This window comes from Bemisia tabaci, chromosome 2 (assembly GCF_918797505.1).
Source record: "Bemisia tabaci chromosome 2, PGI_BMITA_v3".
Classification (NCBI taxonomy): domain Eukaryota; kingdom Metazoa; phylum Arthropoda; class Insecta; order Hemiptera; family Aleyrodidae; genus Bemisia; species Bemisia tabaci.
In genome coordinates, this window is record NC_092794.1 from 44322944 (window position 1) to 44346261 (window position 23318).

The 23318-nt window shown below is 40.1% G+C and overlaps 3 protein-coding genes across 7 annotated transcripts in view; 1 reads left to right on the top strand and 2 right to left on the bottom strand.

Annotated features, from left to right (window-relative positions):
- LOC109039997 (neurobeachin-like protein 1) overlaps positions 1 to 23318 on the top strand; it is a 504582-nt gene that overhangs the window by 123660 nt on the left and 357604 nt on the right. The window lies entirely within an intron of this gene.
- On the bottom strand, positions 1337 to 4718 carry LOC140223949 (uncharacterized). The gene is made up of 2 exons (XM_072296473.1): positions 4586 to 4718; positions 1337 to 2057 (listed from the first exon to the last, which is right to left on the bottom strand). The coding sequence occupies exon 2, from the start codon at positions 1870 to 1872 to the stop codon at positions 1516 to 1518; it is 357 nt and encodes a 118-aa protein (XP_072152574.1). The 5' UTR covers positions 1873 to 2057; positions 4586 to 4718; the 3' UTR covers positions 1337 to 1515.
- LOC109039397 (uncharacterized) lies at positions 12172 to 22254 on the bottom strand. The gene is made up of 3 exons (XM_019054865.2): positions 21150 to 22254; positions 13762 to 14063; positions 12172 to 12460 (listed from the first exon to the last, which is right to left on the bottom strand). Exons 1-3 carry the CDS (start codon positions 21159 to 21161, stop codon positions 12187 to 12189), a joined length of 588 nt encoding a protein of 195 aa, XP_018910410.2. The 5' UTR covers positions 21162 to 22254; the 3' UTR covers positions 12172 to 12186.

Below are 23318 nucleotides of genomic sequence, written 5' to 3' on the forward strand. Positions count from 1 at the left end.
AAATGAACTGAATCAGAATTAACTACGAAGCACGCAAATCGTATGTACATGGTTTCTTTTACTTGAGTTAATAAGAGAATACGTATATCTTTACAGCGTGAATACGACCATTAAGAGATTTATCCAACATTTTTGGTTCTTATTTTGTAATGAAAATTTTGCGTAGAAAAAATTGAAGTATGATTCCGATTACATTTGAGAGTGATTGCAATCAATCTAGAGCAAATTTTCCTCTCGGTAAAAAAATAAAATAAATTATAAAATTTAAAAAAAAAATAATTTTCTGTACCTCGAGTCTTGGTGTTTCAGTTTATGATAATTTGACTGAAAGTTGCGTGGTATTATAAAGAGATGAAAAGGCGTAAGAGATTCCAGTAATCTTTGGGTGCTTATGATAAAATTAACACACCATCATAGTATATTCATCAATTCATCAATAGAATCAAGTTAAGAAATTCTAATTAAATGTATTGTGTGAGTTGAAATTTTTGCAAGAGTTTCCGCGCAAAAATCACCATTTTTTATGTACAATTTTGATGCACATGTTTGTGACCTTCCTTAGGAAAATTGGCTTCCGTAACGAATATTTAAAACTCGAAATATTGGTGGCATTGCATTGAGCAATGTTTTTTGAACATTTCAGTACCAAAAACTCTCTATAATGTCAAAATGGGCCGGAGTCATGACTATTCGAAGCCTTTCATTCAAAAATTATATTTCGGAGAAAAATTGTTTAGTAATGATTGGCCTGGTTTGAGGCTTCAAATTGTCGGATAAAAACGTGACTATACTATCACTATTGGCACAGATACAGCAAACTGGTTCCAACTTATATTTTTCGCGAAACATGAGAGAATTTTCCATTTTTTCCATAAATTGCGACCACCCTAAAATTTGCTCTTCGCTGACAGTGGTATTTTCTCCTTTAAACGGTCACATGGGTAATTTGATCTCTATATACTTAATAGTAGAACCATCAACTTGTATTCGTTATGAAGAATTCTGCGCAAGCTTAATCTGGAATCTGGCTTAATCTGGCTAAAAAAGCTTAATCTAAAATTGCGGAAATCGTGAAAAACTATAAAATTTAGATGGTAATTTTTGTCTTAAATTCACAGTTTTTAGCGAGTAAAATAGAAACTATTAATGGATAATCGGGTTTTTCCTCCAAGACAAAAGAAGTTGCACAATCTTAGCAACATTGCAATGCTAGTGGTTCCTTTTTGCAAAATGCAATCCATATAAGACACGTAACACACACAAAAAAGATGATGTACTATGATAACGTCTTAAAATTACCATAAATTCAAAAGTGAGTAAATTAAAAGATGCACAGTTACGGGGAGGCAGTAGGTATATTTGATTTATGATACAAACCGGTAACTTTTTAAACAGAACAAATGCACTATTAGATTCAAAGGGTAAGTTAGACTTGAAGAGAATAGAGGCTTGAGTTGAGGTTGACCTGTTGTGAAACTGACGAGGATGAGCGGGAAGAGTGTGGAGAGCAGAAGATCAACATTCGATTTTGGCCCAGTTGGTGGAGAGGGTGATTCCCCAGACCTTGAAGCAGTCCTTGGGGGGTGTGCTGTAGGTTTTGGTGAAGATGTCCGAGTCGACACCGAAGGAGACCCCAACCTTGCTCGTCACGACGATGTTGGTGGCGCCATCTGGGAACGTGATGGTCTTGGTCTGTCCGATCGGGTAGCTGTCCGTCGAGATCGATTTGGTCTGTCCGTTGGCCTCCTTGTACGAGGCCACGATCCAGATGACGTAGCTGCCGGAGTTGTAGACGGAGACGTAGCCGGGCTCGGCGGCTGTCATGCTGGCCAAAGCCGCGACCAAGAACAAACACAGAATTGCGGATTTCATCGTAGACGGTTGGATCGCGCTGCGGGACGAAGGGGCTACCGGGCTAAAAGACGAACGTGTGCCGAGCCGGCGTCCTCTAGGCCTTTATGAAGGCTCGCCCTCCCCGTTATCGGGCGTTCGTAAAGAATTGGAATAGTCAAAGTTGAGGGAGATACGCCTCACAGTGGAGTATTATACCCGAAAAGCTGGCGGAAAGTCCAAAAAAAAATGTGGTAAAAGCCTGGTAAAACGGGTAAATAATGATTCTCTGATATCTACTGCATGACATTGTGACAACAGAATCCGCTTATCACTACTGGAGGGTCGAGGAAAACAGGGTAAACCCAGCGGTTTCGCGCGCATCTTAGCTCTAGTTCAGTATTGTTTACGTTCAGCTTTTCAATCAAAGTGCGTATGCAGTGACAGGTACCAGCTACATCTGCAGGCTTCTTGGCAGCCATTATTTAATTATTTATGGTAAGTAGTCCCTTTTTACATATATATTACTGTAATTAGAAAGGACCCCGCACACCTCTTATGGGAAGCTGCACCACGACCGATTGCCTTCTGACTTATGTACATCGATTCTCCTCAAGATGCTGATCAAAAGTTATAATTGCGCCAACTTTCTACGATGCACCGTTTTCGCAAAAAAGCTAAGTGAAGATTCAATTATTTGGCGATAAAAAGCCAGAAAGATTCCTCATTTCAGTACTCGAGTGAACAAATCAGGGGAACTCCCGCACCGACCGGCAGTCTTATCTCGGATTCCGCACGCCGTTTTCCTCGACCACCCATTGTGAGGAGCATATGAACAGGAAAATGAGCGTCAAACGGACGCATCGAGAGCGGGAGGAGGGGGATAGCCCTAGAGTCGGCAGGTACAGATAAGAAGACGGACACGCGCTAGGTACGTTTTTGTCTGGCATGTATATGCTGTTGTCAAATCGTTCAGTAAAATGGGCATTTTCCATGAAGATGCTTAAATAAGATAGTTTCTGAATATGTGCAGGGCTGTGTCGGGCTAAAAATGAAGGATTTTCGGAAACGAAAACCCAACCGCAAGAGTCTCCAGCAAAAATTTTTTACCCAAATTCACCCTTTGAATTTCTGCGAATTTTTGAAATTGAGCTATGTTTTCAAGCAAAAATCACGTACTTCCGAATTTTGGATCCTATATATTTTTCAGGTCAATAATGTGAGCCTCAGCATTAAATGGAAGTCTTATGACACTCCTGGAGTTCTTTGTATGTGATTCACACAGATTTGCTATGCGACGTTGCCAAATTTACGTCAAATTTATAGGGGGTGCCACTATATTACGCTGGAAAATTCCTAAACGAAGTAGTTTCTGAATATGTGCCGGGCTGTGTCGGGCTAAAAATGAAGGATTTTCGTAAACTAAAACCCAACCGCAAGATTTTCCCGCAAAAATTTTTTACCCAAATTCACCCTTTGAATTTCTGCGAATTTTTGAAAATGAGCTTTGTTTTCAAGCAAAAATCACGTACTTCCGAATTTTGGATCCTATATATTTTTCAGGTCAATAATGTGAGCCTCAGCATTAAATGAAAGTCTTATGACACTTCTGGAGTTCTTTGTATGTGTTTCATACAGATTTGATTTGCGACGTTGCCAATTCTACGTAAATTTTTAGAGTGTGCCACTGTACTACATTGAAAAATTTGTCCGTAATTTTGGCTCTTTTCGGACTAAATATGGATCCTTACTGACACTATGAACCCTTCAGAAACCCTCCCCCACTCCAGAAGTGTCATAAGACTTCCATTTAATGCTGAGGCTCACATTATTGACCTGAAAAATATATAGGATCCAAAATTCGGAAGTACGTGATTTTTGCTTGAAAACAAAGCTCAATTTCAAAAATTCGCAGAATTTCAAAGGGTGAATTTGGGTAAAAAAATTTTGCTGGAGACTCTTGCGGTTGGGTTTTAGTTTACGAAAATCCTTCATTTTTAGCCCGACACAGCCCGGCACATATTCAGAAACTACTTCGTTTAGGAATTTTCCAGCGTAATATAGTGGCACACTCTATAAAAATTGACGTAAATGTGGCAACGTCGCATATCAAATCTGTGTGAATCACATACAAAGAACTCCAGGAGTGTCATGAAACTTCCATTTAATGCTGAGGCTCACATTATTGACCTGAAAAATATATAGGATCCAAAATTCGGAAGTACGTGATTTTTGCTTGAAAACAAAGCTCAATTTCAAAAATTCGCAGAAATTCAAAGGGTGAATTATGGGTAAAAAATTTTTCCGGGAGAATCTTGCGGTTGGGTTCTAGTTTACGAAAATCCTTCATTTTCAGCCCGACACAGCCCGGCACATATTCAGAAACTATCTTATTTAAGCTTCTTCATGGAAAATGCCCATTTTACTGAACGATTTGACAACAGCATATACATGCCAGACAATCAAATTTCTAATTACAGTAATATATATGTAAAAAGAGACTGCTTACCATAAATAATGGCTGCCAATAAGCCTGCAGATGTAGCTTGTACCTGTCACTGCATACACACTTTGATTGAAAAGCTGAACGTAAGCAATACTGAACTAGAGCTAAGATGCGCGCGAAACCGCTGGGTTTACCCTTTTTTCCTCGACCATCCAGTAGTGATAAGCGGATTCTGTTGTCGTTGTCACAATGGCATGCAGTAGATATCAGAGAATAATTATTTTTTTTACTGTTTTACCAAGCTTTTACCACATGTTTTTGTTTTGGACTTTCCGCCAGCTTTTCGAGTATAATACTCCACTGTGCACCCGCCGCCGCCACGCCGCTCAATTCGATTGCAAAAAATTCACGAATCCGGACGAGATAAAGGAGCGGACTAACCTTAATTCCGGAGAATCAGCGGTGTAGCGATCCCCCAAATATTTGGATCGGTACACAGTGGATCGATTTAATTAAAGAAGTCGGACATGAAATTGTTGACTGAAACTGCAAATTTTGCCGTTTATTTCGTTATATTTTAAATTTCGAGGGGTTCCTCAGGAGGAAAATTTCACTAGGAGACCAACGGAACCACTTTTGAAACCTCAAAGTTTTGTACAAACGGAATTATAATCGTTTAAAGTTTCCAAATTTCGTCCGACCTTTCCTGTTGACTCGATCCACTGTGCGGTATCACGAGGCACGTGGGACGTTGCAGTGCTGTCCGCCGATACCATGCAGGCAGCACCGCGAGTGAAGCAGAGATTGTTCAGAGATTCAAAACGCCTTCACTGTCTTGTGTATGCAACACAGACATCCATGGAGTCCAAATAGTTGCATCACCTGCATCCAGGCGTTACAGTGAAGTTCGTTCGGTGTTCCTCGCATGCAAAACAAACTGAGTGTGCTTTGTTTGATTTTCTCACACCTTAGCCTACACTGGAAAAAAAACACATTGTATCTCTTAGAGTCCAGACTCTTAAAAACATCGACAACCCTGGTAAAACTGATCGCCAAAAAAAATAGGCGACATCGCCTCACCAACTTAGGTGAGGCGATTTTTGGAACAGGCGATGTCGCCAAAAATGGGTAGGCGATGTCGCCAAAAATGGGTAGGCGATGTCGCCAAAAACGGGTAGGCGATGTCGCCAAAAACGGGTAGGCGACGTCGCCAAAAATGGGTAGGCGACGTCGCCTATAATTACAGGCGACGTCACCTAGAATTTAAAGTTACGTCACCTAGAATTTAAGGTGACGTCACCTAGAATTTAAGGTGACGTCACCTAGAATTTAAGGTGACGTCACCGAGAATTTAGGGTGACGTCACCTAGAATTTAAGGTGACGTCACCGAGAATTTAAGGTGACGTCACCTAGAATTTAAGGTGACGTAACCTAGAATTTAAGGTGATCTCACTTAAAAAACTAGGTGACATCACCTGGAATTCTGGGTGAAGTCATCGGGTTTATGCATGACTTCTTGCAGCTCTAAACCCCAACCCCTTCTTCCCCGCCCTTATGTGCATCTCTTAATTTCTGGATGGCTCATGATAAATTATGAAAATACAGAATATCATCAATCAAATTAAAGAGGAAAAAATTTTAATTTTATTGCAACCTCGATCATTAATACGTAATATGCATACAATTTGTCAAACAAAATATAAAGAGAAAAAAATAAAAAAAATGTGGAAATTTAAAACAATACTGGATAAATCAAAACTGGCAAAAATTCGCCCCTGCTAAAAATTTTTCATGGAATTCCGTGGTGTTTTCCATGGAAAATTTCTCCACGTAAAATTGGGCACGGAAAATTTTTCCATGGAAAATTTCTCCACGGAAAGCACCACGGAAATTGTCACCATGGAAAATTTCTCCACGGAAAATTCTCACCGTGGAAACCTGCCACAGCACTCATTGTGTCTCATGCAGGTTTCCACCATCAATTTACCATGGTGTTGTTTCTTTAAGTCATCATAGAACTGCTCTACTCAATGTTGCTGGTTTTTTTAGTATTTAATTAAATAATTTACAAGTTTTCCTTGTAATCAAAATAAATGAAAATGATACACTCACCAACTTGAAGACGCTTGGTACCAACTATACTTGACAGAGATGTAATAATTCTTTTAACAATTGAGAAACTACCGCACTGTACCTTCGCATCACATACTGCACGCTCAACGTTTAAAATAAGATTTCATTCAGTTGACAATGTGAAAACATATTTAAATTATTTCACAATAAGCACGGAAAATAGCACCAAAAATAATCACTTCACTATCCAAATTAGAGGCCAAGAGAGTGAAATATGAACTGTAGATTTTGGTTTCTGTCTGGGAAGCTTATTTGCATCTAGATGGTTTAAAGGTTGCCACTAATTCCCTGCGAATGGCTGTTCGATAAGATCAAAGGAACTGCCAGATGATAGGAAACAAATGGCGATTGCTGCAGCTGAACAAGGCAGGTAAATGTCTTGGAGTGTTTTTATGAAAGCTCTGAAAAATGAATAATGTACAGTGCATCAAAACCATGAGTGCAACCAATGATCAGCACTAAATTAAAACAATCTCAAGGTGAAGCCAACCAACATTTCTTGAGAAGTTAAAATAAGTTCTGAGGATAGCCAAATAATTTTTAGTAATAGGATAAAATACTTGTGAAAAAGCATTGGTAAAATTTTGTGTAAAAGCAATTATTGCATTGGTAGCCATAAAAATAGGAAGTAAATGATTGGACATCTGATAATTCACTGAAACATCGTTGATAAGGATGTGATGTTTTAGCCCTCTAGAGTTAGGAGTTTAAGGCCTCATCTGTAACTTCAGATATATCTCTCACTTTACTTACATTTATGAATAAAAATACCAAGTAATAGCTTAGGCTCAATTCAGACGTCACTTTTCCTCCACTAATGTCAAATGAAAAGTTGGATCGTGTAATACAACACGAGAACACAACGATCATTTGAGAGGTTGAACAAAAATTTGAAAGTCAGGTCACACCAAAAATTCCGTTCAACTTCTCAAACAAATGTTAGAGCTCACGCATCATACGTTGAGACAAACGTCAAAAGTATTGTTTCAGTCACCATTCACCAGTGGTGCCACCTGACTACATGAATTTACCTGTTGAGTGGTGCGAATTCAGAGCTAATCGGAGAGAAACATTTGTCTCAACATACGATGAGCGAGCTCTATGTTCTCATGTCTGTATCAAACGATCCAACTTTTCACTCGGTTTAAGTGGAGGAAAGCTGGACTGTCTGAGGTGGGCTTTAGTTTCCATCACACAGCAAAAAAATCTAGAAGGGCCTGTAATTATGGTTTCTTTTTCAGTCCTAAGTAGTTCTCACCTGTGAATTTTATTCACAGTCAGTATTTCAGCAATCGATAGGAAATAGCGATCTCATATGATCTGACAGATATCTGATATTATCCCTGAGGAGGACGATGACATGAGCTGATGAGCAGCTAGGAATGGAATGCAGTTAGAATGTTAACCGTGTGCTGAAAACACAATCAGGGAGACTGTAACCAATATTCGATCACGGTTCATGTTCGGGGTGCAGACTCGGAGGAATGACCAAGGGGAAGATAAAGAAAATGATGAGCATATACGAATCTACTATTCAACAAAGAATGTTAGAATAGTTTATGAAGATACAGAAATAAATGTAATGCTATGATTCTATGGTGAGGTTACGGAGCAATGGCTGATGGATCACTATTGGTGCCTATGCCTACATTCAGTAATAGGAATTGCTAATCATTGTTATTCATGACTTACCTAGATTCAGTTCAAGGCCCTTGCATTCAACTTGGATTTGGCGTAATATAGCGAAAGCAGGAAGTCAAGAAATATATAAATTTCTGAGAATTACTGTATGATTTGCGAGAGCTTCATTGAGCCTGACGATTCACGCCTCGTTGAAAACCTAACCTCAAAATACCGACAAGGCAGGGCGGGGCAGGGCGGGGCGGCACATCTCCTGACTTGCCGAATTGAATTGAGGATTTTTTATTTAAATCTGCATGATCTATAAAAACTCATTCGCTTATTTATTACTGAAATGCGTAACGCCGATAATGTTTCATACTTCACACGCTTTAACTTTTGCGATCTATACTTGCTTTTATTTGTATTTTTATACAATTTCAACATGAAACAGGGCAGGCCGGCAGGATTGCAACGCAGGTTTTGTTTTGGAGTCGGAGCTGAATCACTTTGTAAACACAACACAAGATGAGTTGTTGGTTATCACTGCCAGTAATGCAAAAATTTTTTTATGTGATTTATTAATTAGTATCAGCTCGAATTCGAGTCTTCTTCGTTACGAAAGTAATGTTACCTCGAAGTTGGTGAATTTTGATTAAACTGAAAGCGAGCCAGCAGTGTATCGCGATGGACTCTTGGTAATCGATCTTCAAATTTTTATTTTGGCCATGCGTAGAAATAGAACAAAAAAATTCTGATAGATACAACTCAATTCTCATTGGTTTTGCTATTACCGCTATTCGGTTCTTTCTACAATTCAATGTTGGTTTCACACAGGACATGTGCAAGTATGACGGTTGAGCTTCAGTAAAGGCGATCCTATTGAATAGTCAGTGTCTAAACTAATCTTGCAAAACATAGACGTTTGGTCTCTAATTGACAGACTTTAAAGCTGTACCTACAGGTTCGAAGAAGCTGCGTGTTTTCTGTTTTTTGACAAACTATTGGGGTTATTTCAGTTGTCGTAAACAGAGTATAAGCAGCAAATTATTAATACATCTCTGTCAACCATAGCAAATCTCTGAGTTAATCATATTTTAAATGAAAACATTCTCCGTACAAAAAGTAATTGCTACCTACTGGTACAATTATTAAATTATCGTTAAATAGTGGGCATTGTCTTGGAAATGCCATGGTTGTAGAAATTTCAGTGCACTAATGAAGACTTATTCTGTGATAACTGATGACATGAAACATTTTAGTGGCCCTCACTTGTGAACTTCGGTGAGTAATTCAACTTAATTCTATGATGCATAACGAAACAGCAAATAGTTGCTGATTGTCAATGATCAAAGGCTTACAGATTACCATGTTTATTCTTGTGGTGGTCTCCAGTGTTTCACGGTGTTCCAATGCATGTCGACGGTGAAACTACCAAACCACGTATCTCGGTTTGCGACGTCGCAGACTTCCTGTCATACTTTATTTTTTAAATGAAAAACTACTCAACATCCAGTCTTGAAAATTTCTGTGATATTTCCTCTTTGTGCGGAGAAAATTCCGTGAAAATTTCAAGGAATGATATTGATTTGGTCTACTTCAAAAAAATAAAATGTGAGCGTAGATTTTTAAACACCGCAAACGAGATACGTGGTTTGGTAGTTTCACCGTCGATGTCCTCTGCTATTCCGTTACACTCCCTTGAAATTCCATGTAGCCACCACGGAATCTCCTGCTGCCACCATGGAATCCCATGCAGTCTCCACGGAAACCCAAGGAGTCACCATGGAGTTCCGTGCCTCCTCCATGGAGTCTTCATGGAGTCTCCATGGAGTTCCGTGTCTTCACCATGGGATTCCATGAGAAACAGCACGGAATACCATGGAATTCCATGAAAAATTTTTAGCGGGATATAAAAGCTACAAAAAAATCCAAAAATGCCCGGTGGGTTACGACTTGCCCCCTTCCATTTTAGTACAGCCTAGTTCCTATCCTAATGTGACTTAAAATTACATTTCGTTACTTAAAAAACAAATTGTTGACTCTGGTAAAATACTATGTAGCTTTAAAAAATTTAAACCAGAGGCCGTAAAGTGACAAAAGGTGGTGGAACCAAACCTGAATTCGCTCAATGATAAAAACTTGCCGTGTAAATCAGCTGCTGGAATGTACATGCAAATTTGCTGTGCCCCATAATTTTGATTTCATTCTTGACCATATAAATATCATATTTATAAAATGATTTCATTTTAAGAGGGATTTTCTGAGGGCTTTTATAAGAGTGCAGGAAGGTTGGTCAGGCGCAAAGCAGTTTTTCCGTCCACAAATTTAAGAGCACCATTGCATTAGGTATAAAAAAAAGAAGAATAAAAACTTTTCTAGCTCTAGTATTGGTGGACCATTTCTTTAGCACTTTTTACACTCTATGCAATAGAGTCTTCTAGATACGTCCTCTAAGTATTGGCGGAGAACCAAAGCTCTTTGACCCACTTAGATGTCCTTATTATTTTAGGTCCTTATTCCTTCTAGGTGATGCCACCTACCTTCTAGGCGACGTCACCTACCGTCTAGGCGACGTCACCTACCTTCTAGGCGATGTCGCCAACCTTCTAGGCGATGTCGCCTACCTTCTTGGCGATGTCGCCTACCTTCTAGGCGATGTCGCCTACCTTCTAGGCGATGTCGCCAACCTTCTAGGCGATGTCGCCAATTTTTTTGGCGATGTCGCCTATTTTTTTGGCGATGTCGCCTATTTTTTTGGCGATGTCGCCTATTTTTTTGGCGATCAGTTTTACCAGGGAAGATAAAATACTCTTAATTCAATCAGATTTAAGTTTAAATCAAGAACCAAGCCCCTTAATTTGAGCGCATTTCCTTTTGATTTAAGCCTAAGTCTGATTGAATCAAGAGTCCTTTCTCTTGTCAATGTTTTCAAGAGTCTGGACTCAAGATACAATGTGTTTTTTTTCCAGTGTAATTCTAGCGTGGACTTTGCACCAGTGAAGTAAACTACTGCGGGTTTATGTTGTGACATTGTCAATTTTGAGTTGATTGTTTAAATATATCACGACGTTACACATCCTCAAAATTGCACAATAATAAGGTATCTGAGCATAATTTGTAAAGTTCCCTTTAACTGACTTGAACGAGTCTTTTGCTTGGATTTTTCCCTTGGATGGCCCGACTTCTTCTGTCGGCTTGTTCCACCGTGCGCCACATTTCATCAGATAATCTGCGCCACACGTCTATGATTTTCTAGTTTCACCGGCAAAACTTTAGCACAGTTAAGTAGAAACGCGTAATCGGGTAAAAGGGAAATAAAATAGAGAGAAAAAAGGAGGTGTTTGCATTTCGGGCATCTTGGACTTTTTTGATGACGTAGATCGGGACGGCGACTTTTATCATCGATTTCCCTGGAAATGGTGTAGTTTATGGGAAAAAGTCATTCTACACATAGTGTTTGAAATTATATCATGAGTTGATTTAAGCAAAAATAAATCGGACGTTATGGTCAGTTTTTCATACTTCGCACTGAAAAAAAAAAATCTCGGTGTATTTACTAAGAAAAGGGCAAAATAACCAAGAATTCAGGGTTCTATTTGATTCCAGTTTTTTGTTGGTAAAATAACCATTTATGGAATTAGTAATTTTACCGAAAAATCTCTGTAAAATAATTGAACTTTCTCGGTAATTTTACTGGACCTTGGTAAAAACGCCAATATTTTTTATCGACTGTGGTAGAATTACCGAGATAAAATGGCAAAGTTACCGGGAATTGATTACCAATAAAAGTGGTTTTCTCACCTTAAAAATGCCGGTTTTTATGTAAGCTTACCAGTCTGTCTTGGTAAAATTACCAATAATTGGTAAAAAAAGTGACATGGTAAAGGTACCAACGGACCTTGGTAAAAACGCCGAGAATTTTTTTTCAGTGCGAATTCCGGATTATGCTGACTAGATTGTACCGACCTACGTTACAGGGTAAACAGTCCTCAAGATGCAAACACCTCTTTTTCTCCTCTACGGTAAAATAAAAATTCGATTGTTTGGATTTTAAGTGAACGCTTTCCGTTTATTGCAGTGAGAAACTCCTTAACCTAGCAGTTATGTACAAAGCCATGCTAGTCATGTATCACACTTGGCATCGTGCTGAGGATCAACGTGGTCGCTGAGGTGGGTCGCGGGGACGGGGGTCATCCGTGGTAGGGGAGGTGGGGGCCCGGGCCCGGGGCGGGGCGGGGGCGTAGAGCTTGGGGGCGTGCGCGTGCCCGTGCGGCGGGGAGCGCTCCACCACGGCGTTGAACCCGTTCACCGGGTCGGCCGCGTAGTTCACCGTCCGCAGGGTCCCGTCCGGCTCCACTAGGCTGTACGACCCTTGCACCACATCCCCGTCCCGAGTCTCGTGCTGGCTTTTCGTATCCCCAGTATACCTGTCAAAGAAAATACAATACATAAAAATCACAATTTTTAACAAAAGAGTAGAAAAAATACCTCATGGTCATGGGCTTCGAATACGATGTCAGGGACACCTGCAGGCTGATTGTTGAAATTGATAGACAGAGCGATAGACAAACAAGACATCATGAGTATGGAGCGATCCTATTGATTGAAATGGGTGGTTCTTTTAGACCATAGGAGAAAATGATGGGCCAACTAAAGGGTCTCTCGTGGGTTGCCGTTAGTTAGTCTATTACCAGAGACAAGAGACCCTCCACTGGCCTCTTGGCGACAGGTGGAAGCTTTTACTTTCGGGGATTCAACACTTCCTTATGGACAATTATAAGGGAGCAACGGTCATCACCCTAATTTCGGCTGTTGACCTACCTACATGGTCGATGATGAGCTTCGGGTGACGTCATCATGAGCCTAACAACTTTCCCAAACGTCGGCCATCTTCGGCTTGTTTGCAAAACGAAACTGCCAACACGCTGTTGAACATCAACCATGTAGGTAAGTCAACAGTAGATTGCTGAAGTCCCGAAAGTAAAAGCTTCCACCATGGCCAAGATACTAGTGGAGGGTCTTTTGTCTCTGTCTATTACCTACCTCCTTTATCCATTGCAACATCCGCTGCATATTGCAACCAATATGATCCCTCTTCATCCCTTTTCTCTTCTACCGCTTAGTCTATCAATTTCAACAATCAGCTCGCAGCGTTAAATCGACAGACTATACTGCCGTGCCAAGGAAAAACTTACCACGAGTTTTCAGACGTTGCTAAATTTAATTCGTTAAGGAACCAATTTTCCGAGAAAGCTGCAAGTATTTTTCCTCCTATCTTTTAGAGACTTTGATTCGCAATCATCTCTAAATTAGCTAAAAATTTCAAGAGAAAGTATGCATAACTCTCCTTAAATGAACACGTTACCGGAGAAAATGTGACAACTTTTCAACGCTCGCACGACGTTTTTCTTTACCACGACAGAATAGGAGTTCGATCTCTCAAATTTTTTGGGGGAATTTGTGTGACTTTTGACGACAGTGATAGACCTAAACATGAACGCATGAAAAATGGCTATCTTCTATGAAATCCATGATCTCAAACATATTGAAGGCTCTGTTTGAAGTATGTTGACGAATAGCCCATTATGCAACGTCGTGCGTCCTTATTGCATAGAACGGATGGCAATAATGGCATGTTCAACTCAATTTTCGAATTTTTAACTCTTAGCCGGTTATATTTTTGTACCACCGTCCTATAGTTGTGGGAATGAGATGAAGGGATACTAACCCGTCGTGGACGCTGTAGTCGAAATTGTATTTCGGATAGGCGTCAGGGTATGCGGGTGCGTATGCTTTGGGGGCGTGTACCAGGGGAGCACTGTAGGCAATTGGTGCAGGAGCTGGCTTATATATTGGAAATGATGGTTTCGGCGGTGGAGGAGCGGGGGCGGGTGCGGCGGCCGCGTATCGAAATCCAGGGTACGCGTGCCCGGCCAGAAACGGGGCGTACGCGTGCGCCAGGGGGCCCGGCCCCGGGTCCCCGAGGTACCCGGCCCGAGCCACCGCCATCAGCGTGGCCACAGATATGAGCTGCAACACATCAGAAAACACAATAATTAGCATCGTGCTTAAGACTTGGAAAACTGGAGAATACCCTCATTCGTCTGGGAATGAAAAATTCCAGGAAAAATTGGGGAATGATCAGAGAAGCCATCCCAGAAACCGGGGAGCTCCACCTTTACCGCTTGAATAGCATTTTGGAATGTTCAAACCAACAGATTAATATATCACGGAAAAAATTAAATTGCTGATCTAACAATATAATTTCTAAAAAAAGTGATTGCAATGTTTCAATGTAGATTTTACTACAAAAATATGCTACTTTAACCACCCCCGTGGTTGAATTAGCTGACAATAGTGGTTAAAGTAGCATTTTTTTGTAGTAAAATCTGCGTTGAGACGTTGCAGTCACTTTTTTTAGCAATTGGATTGTTAAATTAGCAATTTAATTTTTTGTGTGGAAGAACAGCTCTCGTCGACCAAAGGATATAAATAGCAGAACAGGATTGCCACAGTCGAGGGAATACCGAGAAAGCAGGAAATTTCAGGGAATTTTACAAAGTGAGGGAAAATGACAAAAATGTCAGGGAAAATTTGTTAATCGCCTATATTTGCATATGTCAGGGAAATTAGGGAAATTTCAGGGAATTCCATTTTCTAAATTCTGTGGTAATCCTGTCAGAAACAATTTTTGAACCTAAATGTTTAGCCTGTGCGAAAATCCAGCGCAGCTGATCCATTCCGAAATCCAAGAAAATTTGTCACCTTACCCTCGAATCAGTGGCTATCAGTGGCGAACCGTGAATAATCGACTATCGATATTTCCCCATTTGAAGCCATGGTATAAAATCGATCATTAAGGTGTTAGTCGCGAAAACCCTGTTTATCGATCCGTTTCCATAAGTTTAAAATGGCAGATCTATTGATGCATCGCAAAGCACGCCACGCCGCTGGTGATTATTCAGGAACTGTTATCCAACAATGTTACCGCCTTCTGTCGAAACGTTATTGGTAAGCGATCCTAAATTTAAATTAATAAATTAATGTAGATCGAAATCTAGGAGACCCACTGCTCTGACCCACACGCGGTAGCCGGGCTAAATCCCGTATCTCGGAGTCAATATCTTCGAGCCCAGAAGATGGGGAACGTGACCACGGTTCCACCGTTGCCGAACAACGCTCATGCGATCCAGCGGGTCGATTGTTGAATCGTTATCGAATGACCGTGATCGATATATAGCATTGTGAAGATAGGGAGTTATCGAACGAGTTTATTCGATAACGATTAAGCAATCGACTCGCAGTGCTGAGGCGTTAAAAATCGATTATTGATATTTCTCCATTTGGAGTTGAGGTAAAGAATCGATTACTAAAGTGTTCGTTGCGAAGCAACCTGGTTATCGATCCTTTTCAATAGGTTTAAGTGACAGATCAATCGATGTATCGCAAAGCTTGCTACGCCACTGATTCGATCGGGTTCCCGGTTCGTATCCTCACTAAACAACAAATGGACGTATTTCTGCCAAACGGAACTATGTGCTTTATGACGTGAGCCCTGTTGTGCATATTATCTAATGGGTCTCAGGGCTTATTTCTTAATGCACATAGTTTTGTTTGGCAGAAATACGTCCAAATGGAAACATCTGCGGCAGTGTTGTCTCTCCGGGTTCGAATTCAAATGAGGGTTTCCCGAGCTCTTTCGGAGGCGATACGGCGCACAGCGGATCGAGTCAATAGGAAAGGCGGACAAAATTTGGAAACTTTAAACGCTTATAACTCCGTTCATACAAAACGTTAAGGTTCTAAAAGTGGCTCCATTCGTTTCCTTGTTAAATTTTCCTCTTAAAGCACCCCTCGAAATTTAAAATGTGATGAACAGTGCTCGGAACTCACTTTGGAGTTTCAGGAGTCATGTCGCGCATCAAGCTCGATTTTTAGGGGTCATTGAAGATTATTTAGGGGCCAAATTGACTTTTTGCCTATGTATCATAGCGCATTAAGTTACAAGTTAGACGCAAGATGTTTTAGTTAAAGAACTAGTAGCTGTTACTTAGAGGAAATTTCGAAGAATCACCCAACAGGAAAACTAGGATTTTTTTTGGGGGGGAGGGGGGATTTTAGGGGCCACTATGGTGCAGAGCCTTCATTTTTTAGGCATCATGATCGATTTTTAAAGCGCATTTTGGCGCCTGTGAGTTTCGAACACTGGTTACGAAATGAACATTAAAATTTGCAGACTTTCATGTCCGACCTCCGTAATTGTTGGTGCTTTTCCTTTTTTTCTTTTCTTTAAGGGTTTATTTATATTAACCTTCCTAGGAGGAAATATATACAATTATCGTAATGTATGTACATAAGAGTATATAAAAGTAATAACTGTATAATTACTTATTTCTATAATGATTATAGTTATCCTAATTGACTCGATCCACTGTACGGCGCCGCCGGGCACGGAGTGCAAGCTTCGAGATTTGCCAACGGGCAGTTGCAACCCGGTGGAGTGTCACGACTACGGGGACTTGCAAAATTTCATTAGTCGAAGAATCGACGCTTTGTTTCGCCCCGATCGTCCGTCCGACCGGGGACGTAGAAATACGTTCCGTCGGGAATCGCCCACCGTTGCCGCGCGCTCGAGGACGGGCCAGGTCTGTCCCACAGGACTCCGCCGTCGAAGCGGCGGGATCGCAACTCCGATGTTGTGTTCGTGCGGTCACCATTTACATCTTGTCGTTTTTGGAATGCATGCGGGGTGCGGTTGTCTCTGCTCTTTTGAAATAGTTCTGGCCCTGCCTCGAGAGCTTTTGAGCAATTTTTAACCTGGTGATTCGGTGGATTGGGTGAATCGGGGTTGCCACAGTCGGAGAATGCCGGGAAAACCGGGAAATGTCCGAGAAAATTTGTTCTATCATCTTTATTGTACGGAGAGCAAATTTTGCCTGAAAAATACTTTCAATTTGACCGCGTTTAACGGAAAGGAACCAAGCCACATCAGCTATTGCCAAATTTAATCGGGCAATTTAATTTTTTACTAGAAAACGATTGTGCGGAGTTTTGTGCAAACTATGAATTTTCGCCATAATACAAAGCAAATTCCTTAAAATTTTCAAAGGAGTCCGCACAAACGTTCTCTCGTAAAAAATCAAATTCCCCTGTTAAATTGGGCTGCTGATGTGGCTTGGTTCCCTTCTGTTTAACGCGGTCCAATTATGTCTTCTTGACTTCCTATCATATCTTCAATTGTCAGGGAATTCCACAAACATGTGTCAGGAAAATCAGGGAAATGTCAGGGAATTTCATATTTTAAATTCTGTGGTATCCCTGTGAATCGATAGGTTTCGGGTCCGTTCCAAGCACACCGGAAAACAAGTTTAGACCTCAACTATTCGATTTGTCAAGCCGAACATTCAGTTCGTGTAACTGAACGGTAGGTTCATGTAACCTACCTTCTTTCATCAATTCACTTTACCACATGAGTTCGGTTTTATGAACTGATCTTTCCATTACACAAACCGTAACTTCGGCTGGCCAGGTTGGCCTAGAGGTCAGCGCGTTTGACTCTTTGTAAGCCAATATAGATCCCGGGTTTGAATCTGAGTACTGGCGTCACATTTTTACGGTACTAACGAGTGGATCTGCCGAAACAGATTCTACTCGGCCTTAATCCGTGAAAATTTGAAAAGCCTGGAGCATAGCTATCCCCAAAGCCTTGATGCGTACGGACGATAAATTTAGTCTATAGATGGCTCTAGGTTCCTAACAGGACAAAATTTCATAAGCCAGCACCCACCCCCTCAAAATACCCCAAAAACTGTAACTTTGGTTGGTCTGAATGCATCACAAGCAAGTAATTAAATTTGAAAACTTATGTGTTCAGAATTCTTAATGGACATTTTCACCCTCAGAAAAATTGCCGTGAGGTAAAAAATAATGGAAAAACTGTACCTCGAGTGAAGTACTTTTTTCCTGTTTTCTCTCCTATTTTAAAATCTTAATCATGTGTTCTAAATATCGGAAACGGCCCAAGAGTAAACAAAAAAAAAATTAGATAATATTAGGATACCTGTTATATACGTGTCACTCATTAAAAACGCACTCTTAATTAATCAAAGAGTGTCAGTAATATTTTCCAAAATTTTGCTCCGCTGCGATTATTAAATCATCCCTAACTTTTCACATTTTCAAATAAATTTACTACCCGCATGGGTTACTTCTACCAAAATTCCAACGAACATCTTTATCCCCTTAAGTGAGAACCCTTCCTCTTACATAGGTGTCCTCACTAAATCGAATGATCTTATTTGTATAATTTTACCAACCGTTCCGTCAATGTTTCTTAGACTCCTAAGCCTAGAAAAAGCTCTCAAAGGTGAGGCCGTAATGGAGATGTTGCATGTGTGAGGTATTTGCGATTTGACTATTGGTTCTTATGTAAAAGTTCGCGAGAAACACGATGGTACCAGTGGTTTTCTCTGAAATCAACTTCCAAGCTCAAAAAAAGCTCTCAAGTTGAGGCCAAAATGGAGGGGATATCCCACGCTATCCTGAGAGTCCACCTCTACATCAAGACAAACTCTCCATGCAAAGATAGGGAGCAAATACATTGACAGGGCTGCCTCTTCATTTGGGGACTCTAAAATTGAAAACACGGCATCACTGCTAATGTACTTGCTCCCCATCTTTGCATGGAGAGTTCGTAAACTTGGTACTGTGTTTACTGGTAAACTGGTAAACTTACTTTCTGGACGACCCTCGTACAATAATTGAGCTGAGTGCATAAAATCCAATATCATTTGATAGGAATAAGGAGTGCAATAATTTTCTTAAAGAGGTCATTGCTAGTAAGCTGTTTTTTTAGCATATTCTCACAGATGAAAACGTCTTGACATTTTTCATAAATTCTTTCAAATTTATTATTATTCAACACGTGTGAACGTTGTATAGCCGAATTTGAAAGGAGGTTTTTGACACATATAGTCGCGAGGATTTTGCCAGCTTCCGGTATTCAAGGTTATTTAAGTTCATTGATTTCACATAGTAGTCAGCGTTTCCTACACATCCCGTTGTGAAGTATTTGCTATTATTAATAGTTGGGTTTCAGGACCTTTCGTCAACACATTTTCGTCTTCGAACCTGTTTTGTCCAGTAGTTTACGACCACGCGTAAAATAAGCAACAGTGACTTGGTCGAAGCGTTATATTTTAGTCCGTATGTAAAATTATATTGACAATATCATAATGAGAAATTGAGAGAGAAGGAGGTGTTGTTATGGTAACTCATTTTTTAAATAAAATGTTACTTTCTTCTTTTGATTCATCTTTATAAATTGTCATTGGTGAATATTTGGTCTTCTTTCTATCCTTAAAATTGTCGATGTGCAATATACCTTATATATGTATAGGTACTTCTTTTTATTCATTTTTTTAACGAAATTATTACTTCATTTTGAAAACATTTACATTTTTTAAACGTGACAAATATTTGTAAAACCTTTTCCAAGCGATGGCATCGATATTAATCTCAATGAGCCGCAGTTGTGTTAAAAGAAACTGTAAAAATGAATAAAGGAGGAAAAAAACCAAGAAGCACGCAATCTTTGGTTTTAACCCATTTGTACATCGATCTTTTAGAGAAAAAACGTCAAATTTTGAGCGTTTGGTTGCGCGTACACCTCGCTGCAGCACAGTAAAACAGTAAAAGCACAAAATGTAAAAGAAAAAATTAAATGCTTTGGAAATCATTAAATTTGACACGGAACCACCAATATTTAAAGAACACACATTATATTCTCCTTTGATACAGATTTTTTTTTTTCCATCAATTTTTAAGAGAATAATTCATGCATGCAGAGTGTGCAAACATTTCAAAATCATGAGTTAAAAAACGCTGACTCCACGAGTATAAATATTAGAGCCAAACAGAGCGGAGTGGCGTGCTGCCAGCGTGAGAGGCTCACTGGCGCCTACAAACCTAAGTGGATACTTCACGCATTGCGGAATGCTTGAAGTATCCACTTAGGTTTGTAGGCGCCAGTGCGTGTTTTGCTCTGGCTGCCCGCCCGTCGTGCGGCGGTGCCTTAAGGAACTATTTCACAACAGAGGTGTTGCACAATATTATACGAAATTGAACGTATTAAGAATGACATGCATCCTTTGAAAGTACAGATCTTTCCTCGCAAAATCAATCAAGATATTTATCGTACACAGGAAAAATCTAAGATCCTTCAGCTGAGGCAAATCAAAAGGTTTACCCGGTTAGGCATAACGAGGTAGTAATTTCTTGAAATATAATTAAGTCCTCTTGCACCAAAGAGGTGTCGAGAGTTTTAGTGAATTTTGTCTCATAGAATTGACACTCCCCAATTATTACCTAATATCTCAATTACATATTACTCTCCGTTGGACCAAAGGAAAACAAAACGTGGAAAAAACAAGCAAACCCTCATTCATCCAAAATATTTTACATTTTCATCCAAAAACGTCGTGAGCAATAAATTGTCGTTTGTATTTACATGTGGACCAATTAACTTTGGGTCTCAACTGGTGTGTGGACCAAAACTCCCGTGCAGGAAAAACGCGTAAACGTAAGCCAACTGGAAAAACTGGCGCGCGAACAAAAAATCGTTGACGAAATGTCCTATAATCAATAGTTGGTGTCAGAGAGACTGAAGTCAGGGAATTGTGTTGGAGATCCGGGAATTTTTTCACTATCACAGAGGACCGCGGCACCAGGCGGTCAGTCACGTTGTTCGGCCGTGAATTTCCCGTTAGTAAAGGCAGGATAAAGTCGGAGAATTTTGCCAAAATAGTCGTCAATTCTTCAGGAGGGTCATGGAATTTCGTCAAAATCAGAAAGAGATGTTTAAGGAAAGTCAGTTTTTTTTGTTTTTTTTTTCTTAAGTAAGAAATTTAGTAACTTTGGCTCGCAAGAATAGGATTTTTTGTGTGGAAAAGTGAGTGAATTCTAAGTAGTCAAAAAAGAGGAACATGGTTTTTTTTATTTTTTTTGTTTTTTTTTTGTTTTATAAGATTTAATATCATTGTTAATTCGATGCTTAATTTTTATCACACTTAATTAAACATGCATTTAGGTCTCAAAAAAACAAAAGTGAGGGCTTACCTGAGTAATCATTGCTGTGTGAGCACTGCGCTGGGTGCAGCGAAGGGAGCTACTTATATACGAGTAAGCATTTACAAGTGGAGCGTTAAACGGGTAAAATGGTTCAAAGTGTTCTCGGAGCCCCCCCGTCCCTCCCCCTCCTCCATACTCGTGGTCAATGGTCTCAGGTCCCTGCACGATGGTCACTGGGTCTCCTCCTGCACGCTTGTGCAAGGACCCTCGAAGGGGGCCGGGGGGGAGGGGGGTTGGAAAAAGAGCTCGGCGCTGAAGCTGAAACTGAATGAGGAGCTATGAAAATCCGCTCCGGGAACATTTATTCGGATACCGAATCAGATCCTTTCACTTTCTGTCGTTTCGCGAGCGATGTCACCCTAGCCATGTTGCCGATTCGCCCACCTCTCGCAAGCCACGGGGATTTGGGGCTCAGGCACTCAGCAGCCGTGCTGAGGAAGAATGCCGTATGGACCTTCAGGCGTTGCCAAATTTATTTTAGAAATCACGAATTTTCCAGAAAGTTTGTAAACATTGTCAATTTTTCAGATGATTTTGTTCACAATGTTACCTAAAGTTTCTGACAATGTCAAAGAAAAATATTCATAGCTTTCCTCAAAAATTAACATTTTATCGGAGGAAATTTGGCAACTCTTAAATGCTCTTATGGCGTTTTTCCTTAGCTTAGTAGATCATCCCATTCTAATTTTTGGAAGAAACACGATGATGCTGCCAGTTTTGTCCGAAACGAAGTCTCAAGCTCAACAAAAGCTCCGGAAGTCGGAGGCATAATCGAGGGGATATCGCATCCCCAGCGTTCTTAAAAAGCCCAATTTTGTATTGAGTCTTATTCGACATCCATGGATAGGGAGCTAATACATCAGCAGGGTTGCCACTGTGTATGGGGACTCCAAGATTGTACCATGGCAACACTACTCTGTGTACTCTCTATCCCTCCTCATTCTTAGATCTTTAGTTCATTAAAAGGGCAACTTTAACAAATCTTGCGTGGAATTCAACATTACAACCTCGGAAATAGACCCTTGCATAAGGGATTACAATAATTTACCACCGAACAAAATACAACCTAATTACCAAAGAAACAATTTTGGTACATTTTGAAAATTTTGAAGTAGATTTGCACCCTTAGGATTACCTTCCAGATTTGCAGATTACCTCCTTTAAAATTTGTTGAAATCACATTTTCTTCCTCTGTAACCTTTTATTTTTTCAGTGGCAAATCATTATTATCCCAAGCAATGATTTATTACAGAAAATATTTTGTTGAATTTTACCCGAGATTTGATAAAATTGTTTTTTTCATGATCCTTTATCTCCCGAAATCTCCCTTAATACCAATGTATACTATATGATGGTCCATGGTCTCGAAAATCGATTTGACAACAAGGAACTCTTTCGCCCTGTTTCCAATAACGCTAGGTCGACATCGTGGTTAGCCCCTCGATATTCGCTGCTAGTCCACTATGCACAAGCTTTGGAGGCTTTACTCGTAAAAATGTAGTTGACTGCCCGTTGCCCCGGCCGATTACTCCTGAAAAATACGAGCTATTGTTCAAAAGCTTGTGACACCTCAAGCGCTCATGTATCACGCTCGAGCCTGCGACGCGTGATTCCGAGTTCGCTCTTCATGAGATGTGGGTCCACTTCTTTTTATTATTTTAAGATAATTACCTTTAACCTAGTAGGTTTTTTGCTCCGCTGATCGATGTAATTTAAGAACACGTACGTGACCAAACCTGCGGAAAGCAATCTTATTCTCCAAAAAGTAAAAATTGAGTATTAGTGCCACTGCAAAACTTTAAGAATGCCAGCCGCATGAAGTGTGCACTGTCTGCCTATTTTCTCATCAAATTCCTCCCTTTTTCAAACGACTTGATCTCCAAATTTAATTTATTTTTTCTTTGTCCTTTCTTTCAATTTTTTGTACTCCTCTCGATCTCTGTTCTAGGTGTTAATGGCCCAGCTTTGCCAAAGAACCTGTAAATAAATGTATAAAACAACAACATTTTAAAACTTCTCCATGAATAATGAACCTTCCAGTTAAAAAGTTTATTGGAAGTATTTACATCGATCAGAGGTTTAAAACGCCTTCATTTTCGAGTAACACTTTTTTCCAAACTCTGTGTCCTCAAAATACCTACTCATCGATTTTATCAG

Bases quoted from the DNA above. Each gene is read 5' to 3' on its own strand.
- LOC109039397 (XM_019054865.2), bottom strand. The intron at 12,461-13,761 runs GTTAGTATCCCT...TTTCTTTGACAG, and splicing joins GACTACAGCGTCCACGACGG to GTATACTGGGGATACGAAAA.
- LOC140223949 (XM_072296473.1), bottom strand. From the start codon at position 1,872: ATGAAATCCGCAATTCTGTGTTTGTTCTTGGTCGCGGCTTTGGCCAGC.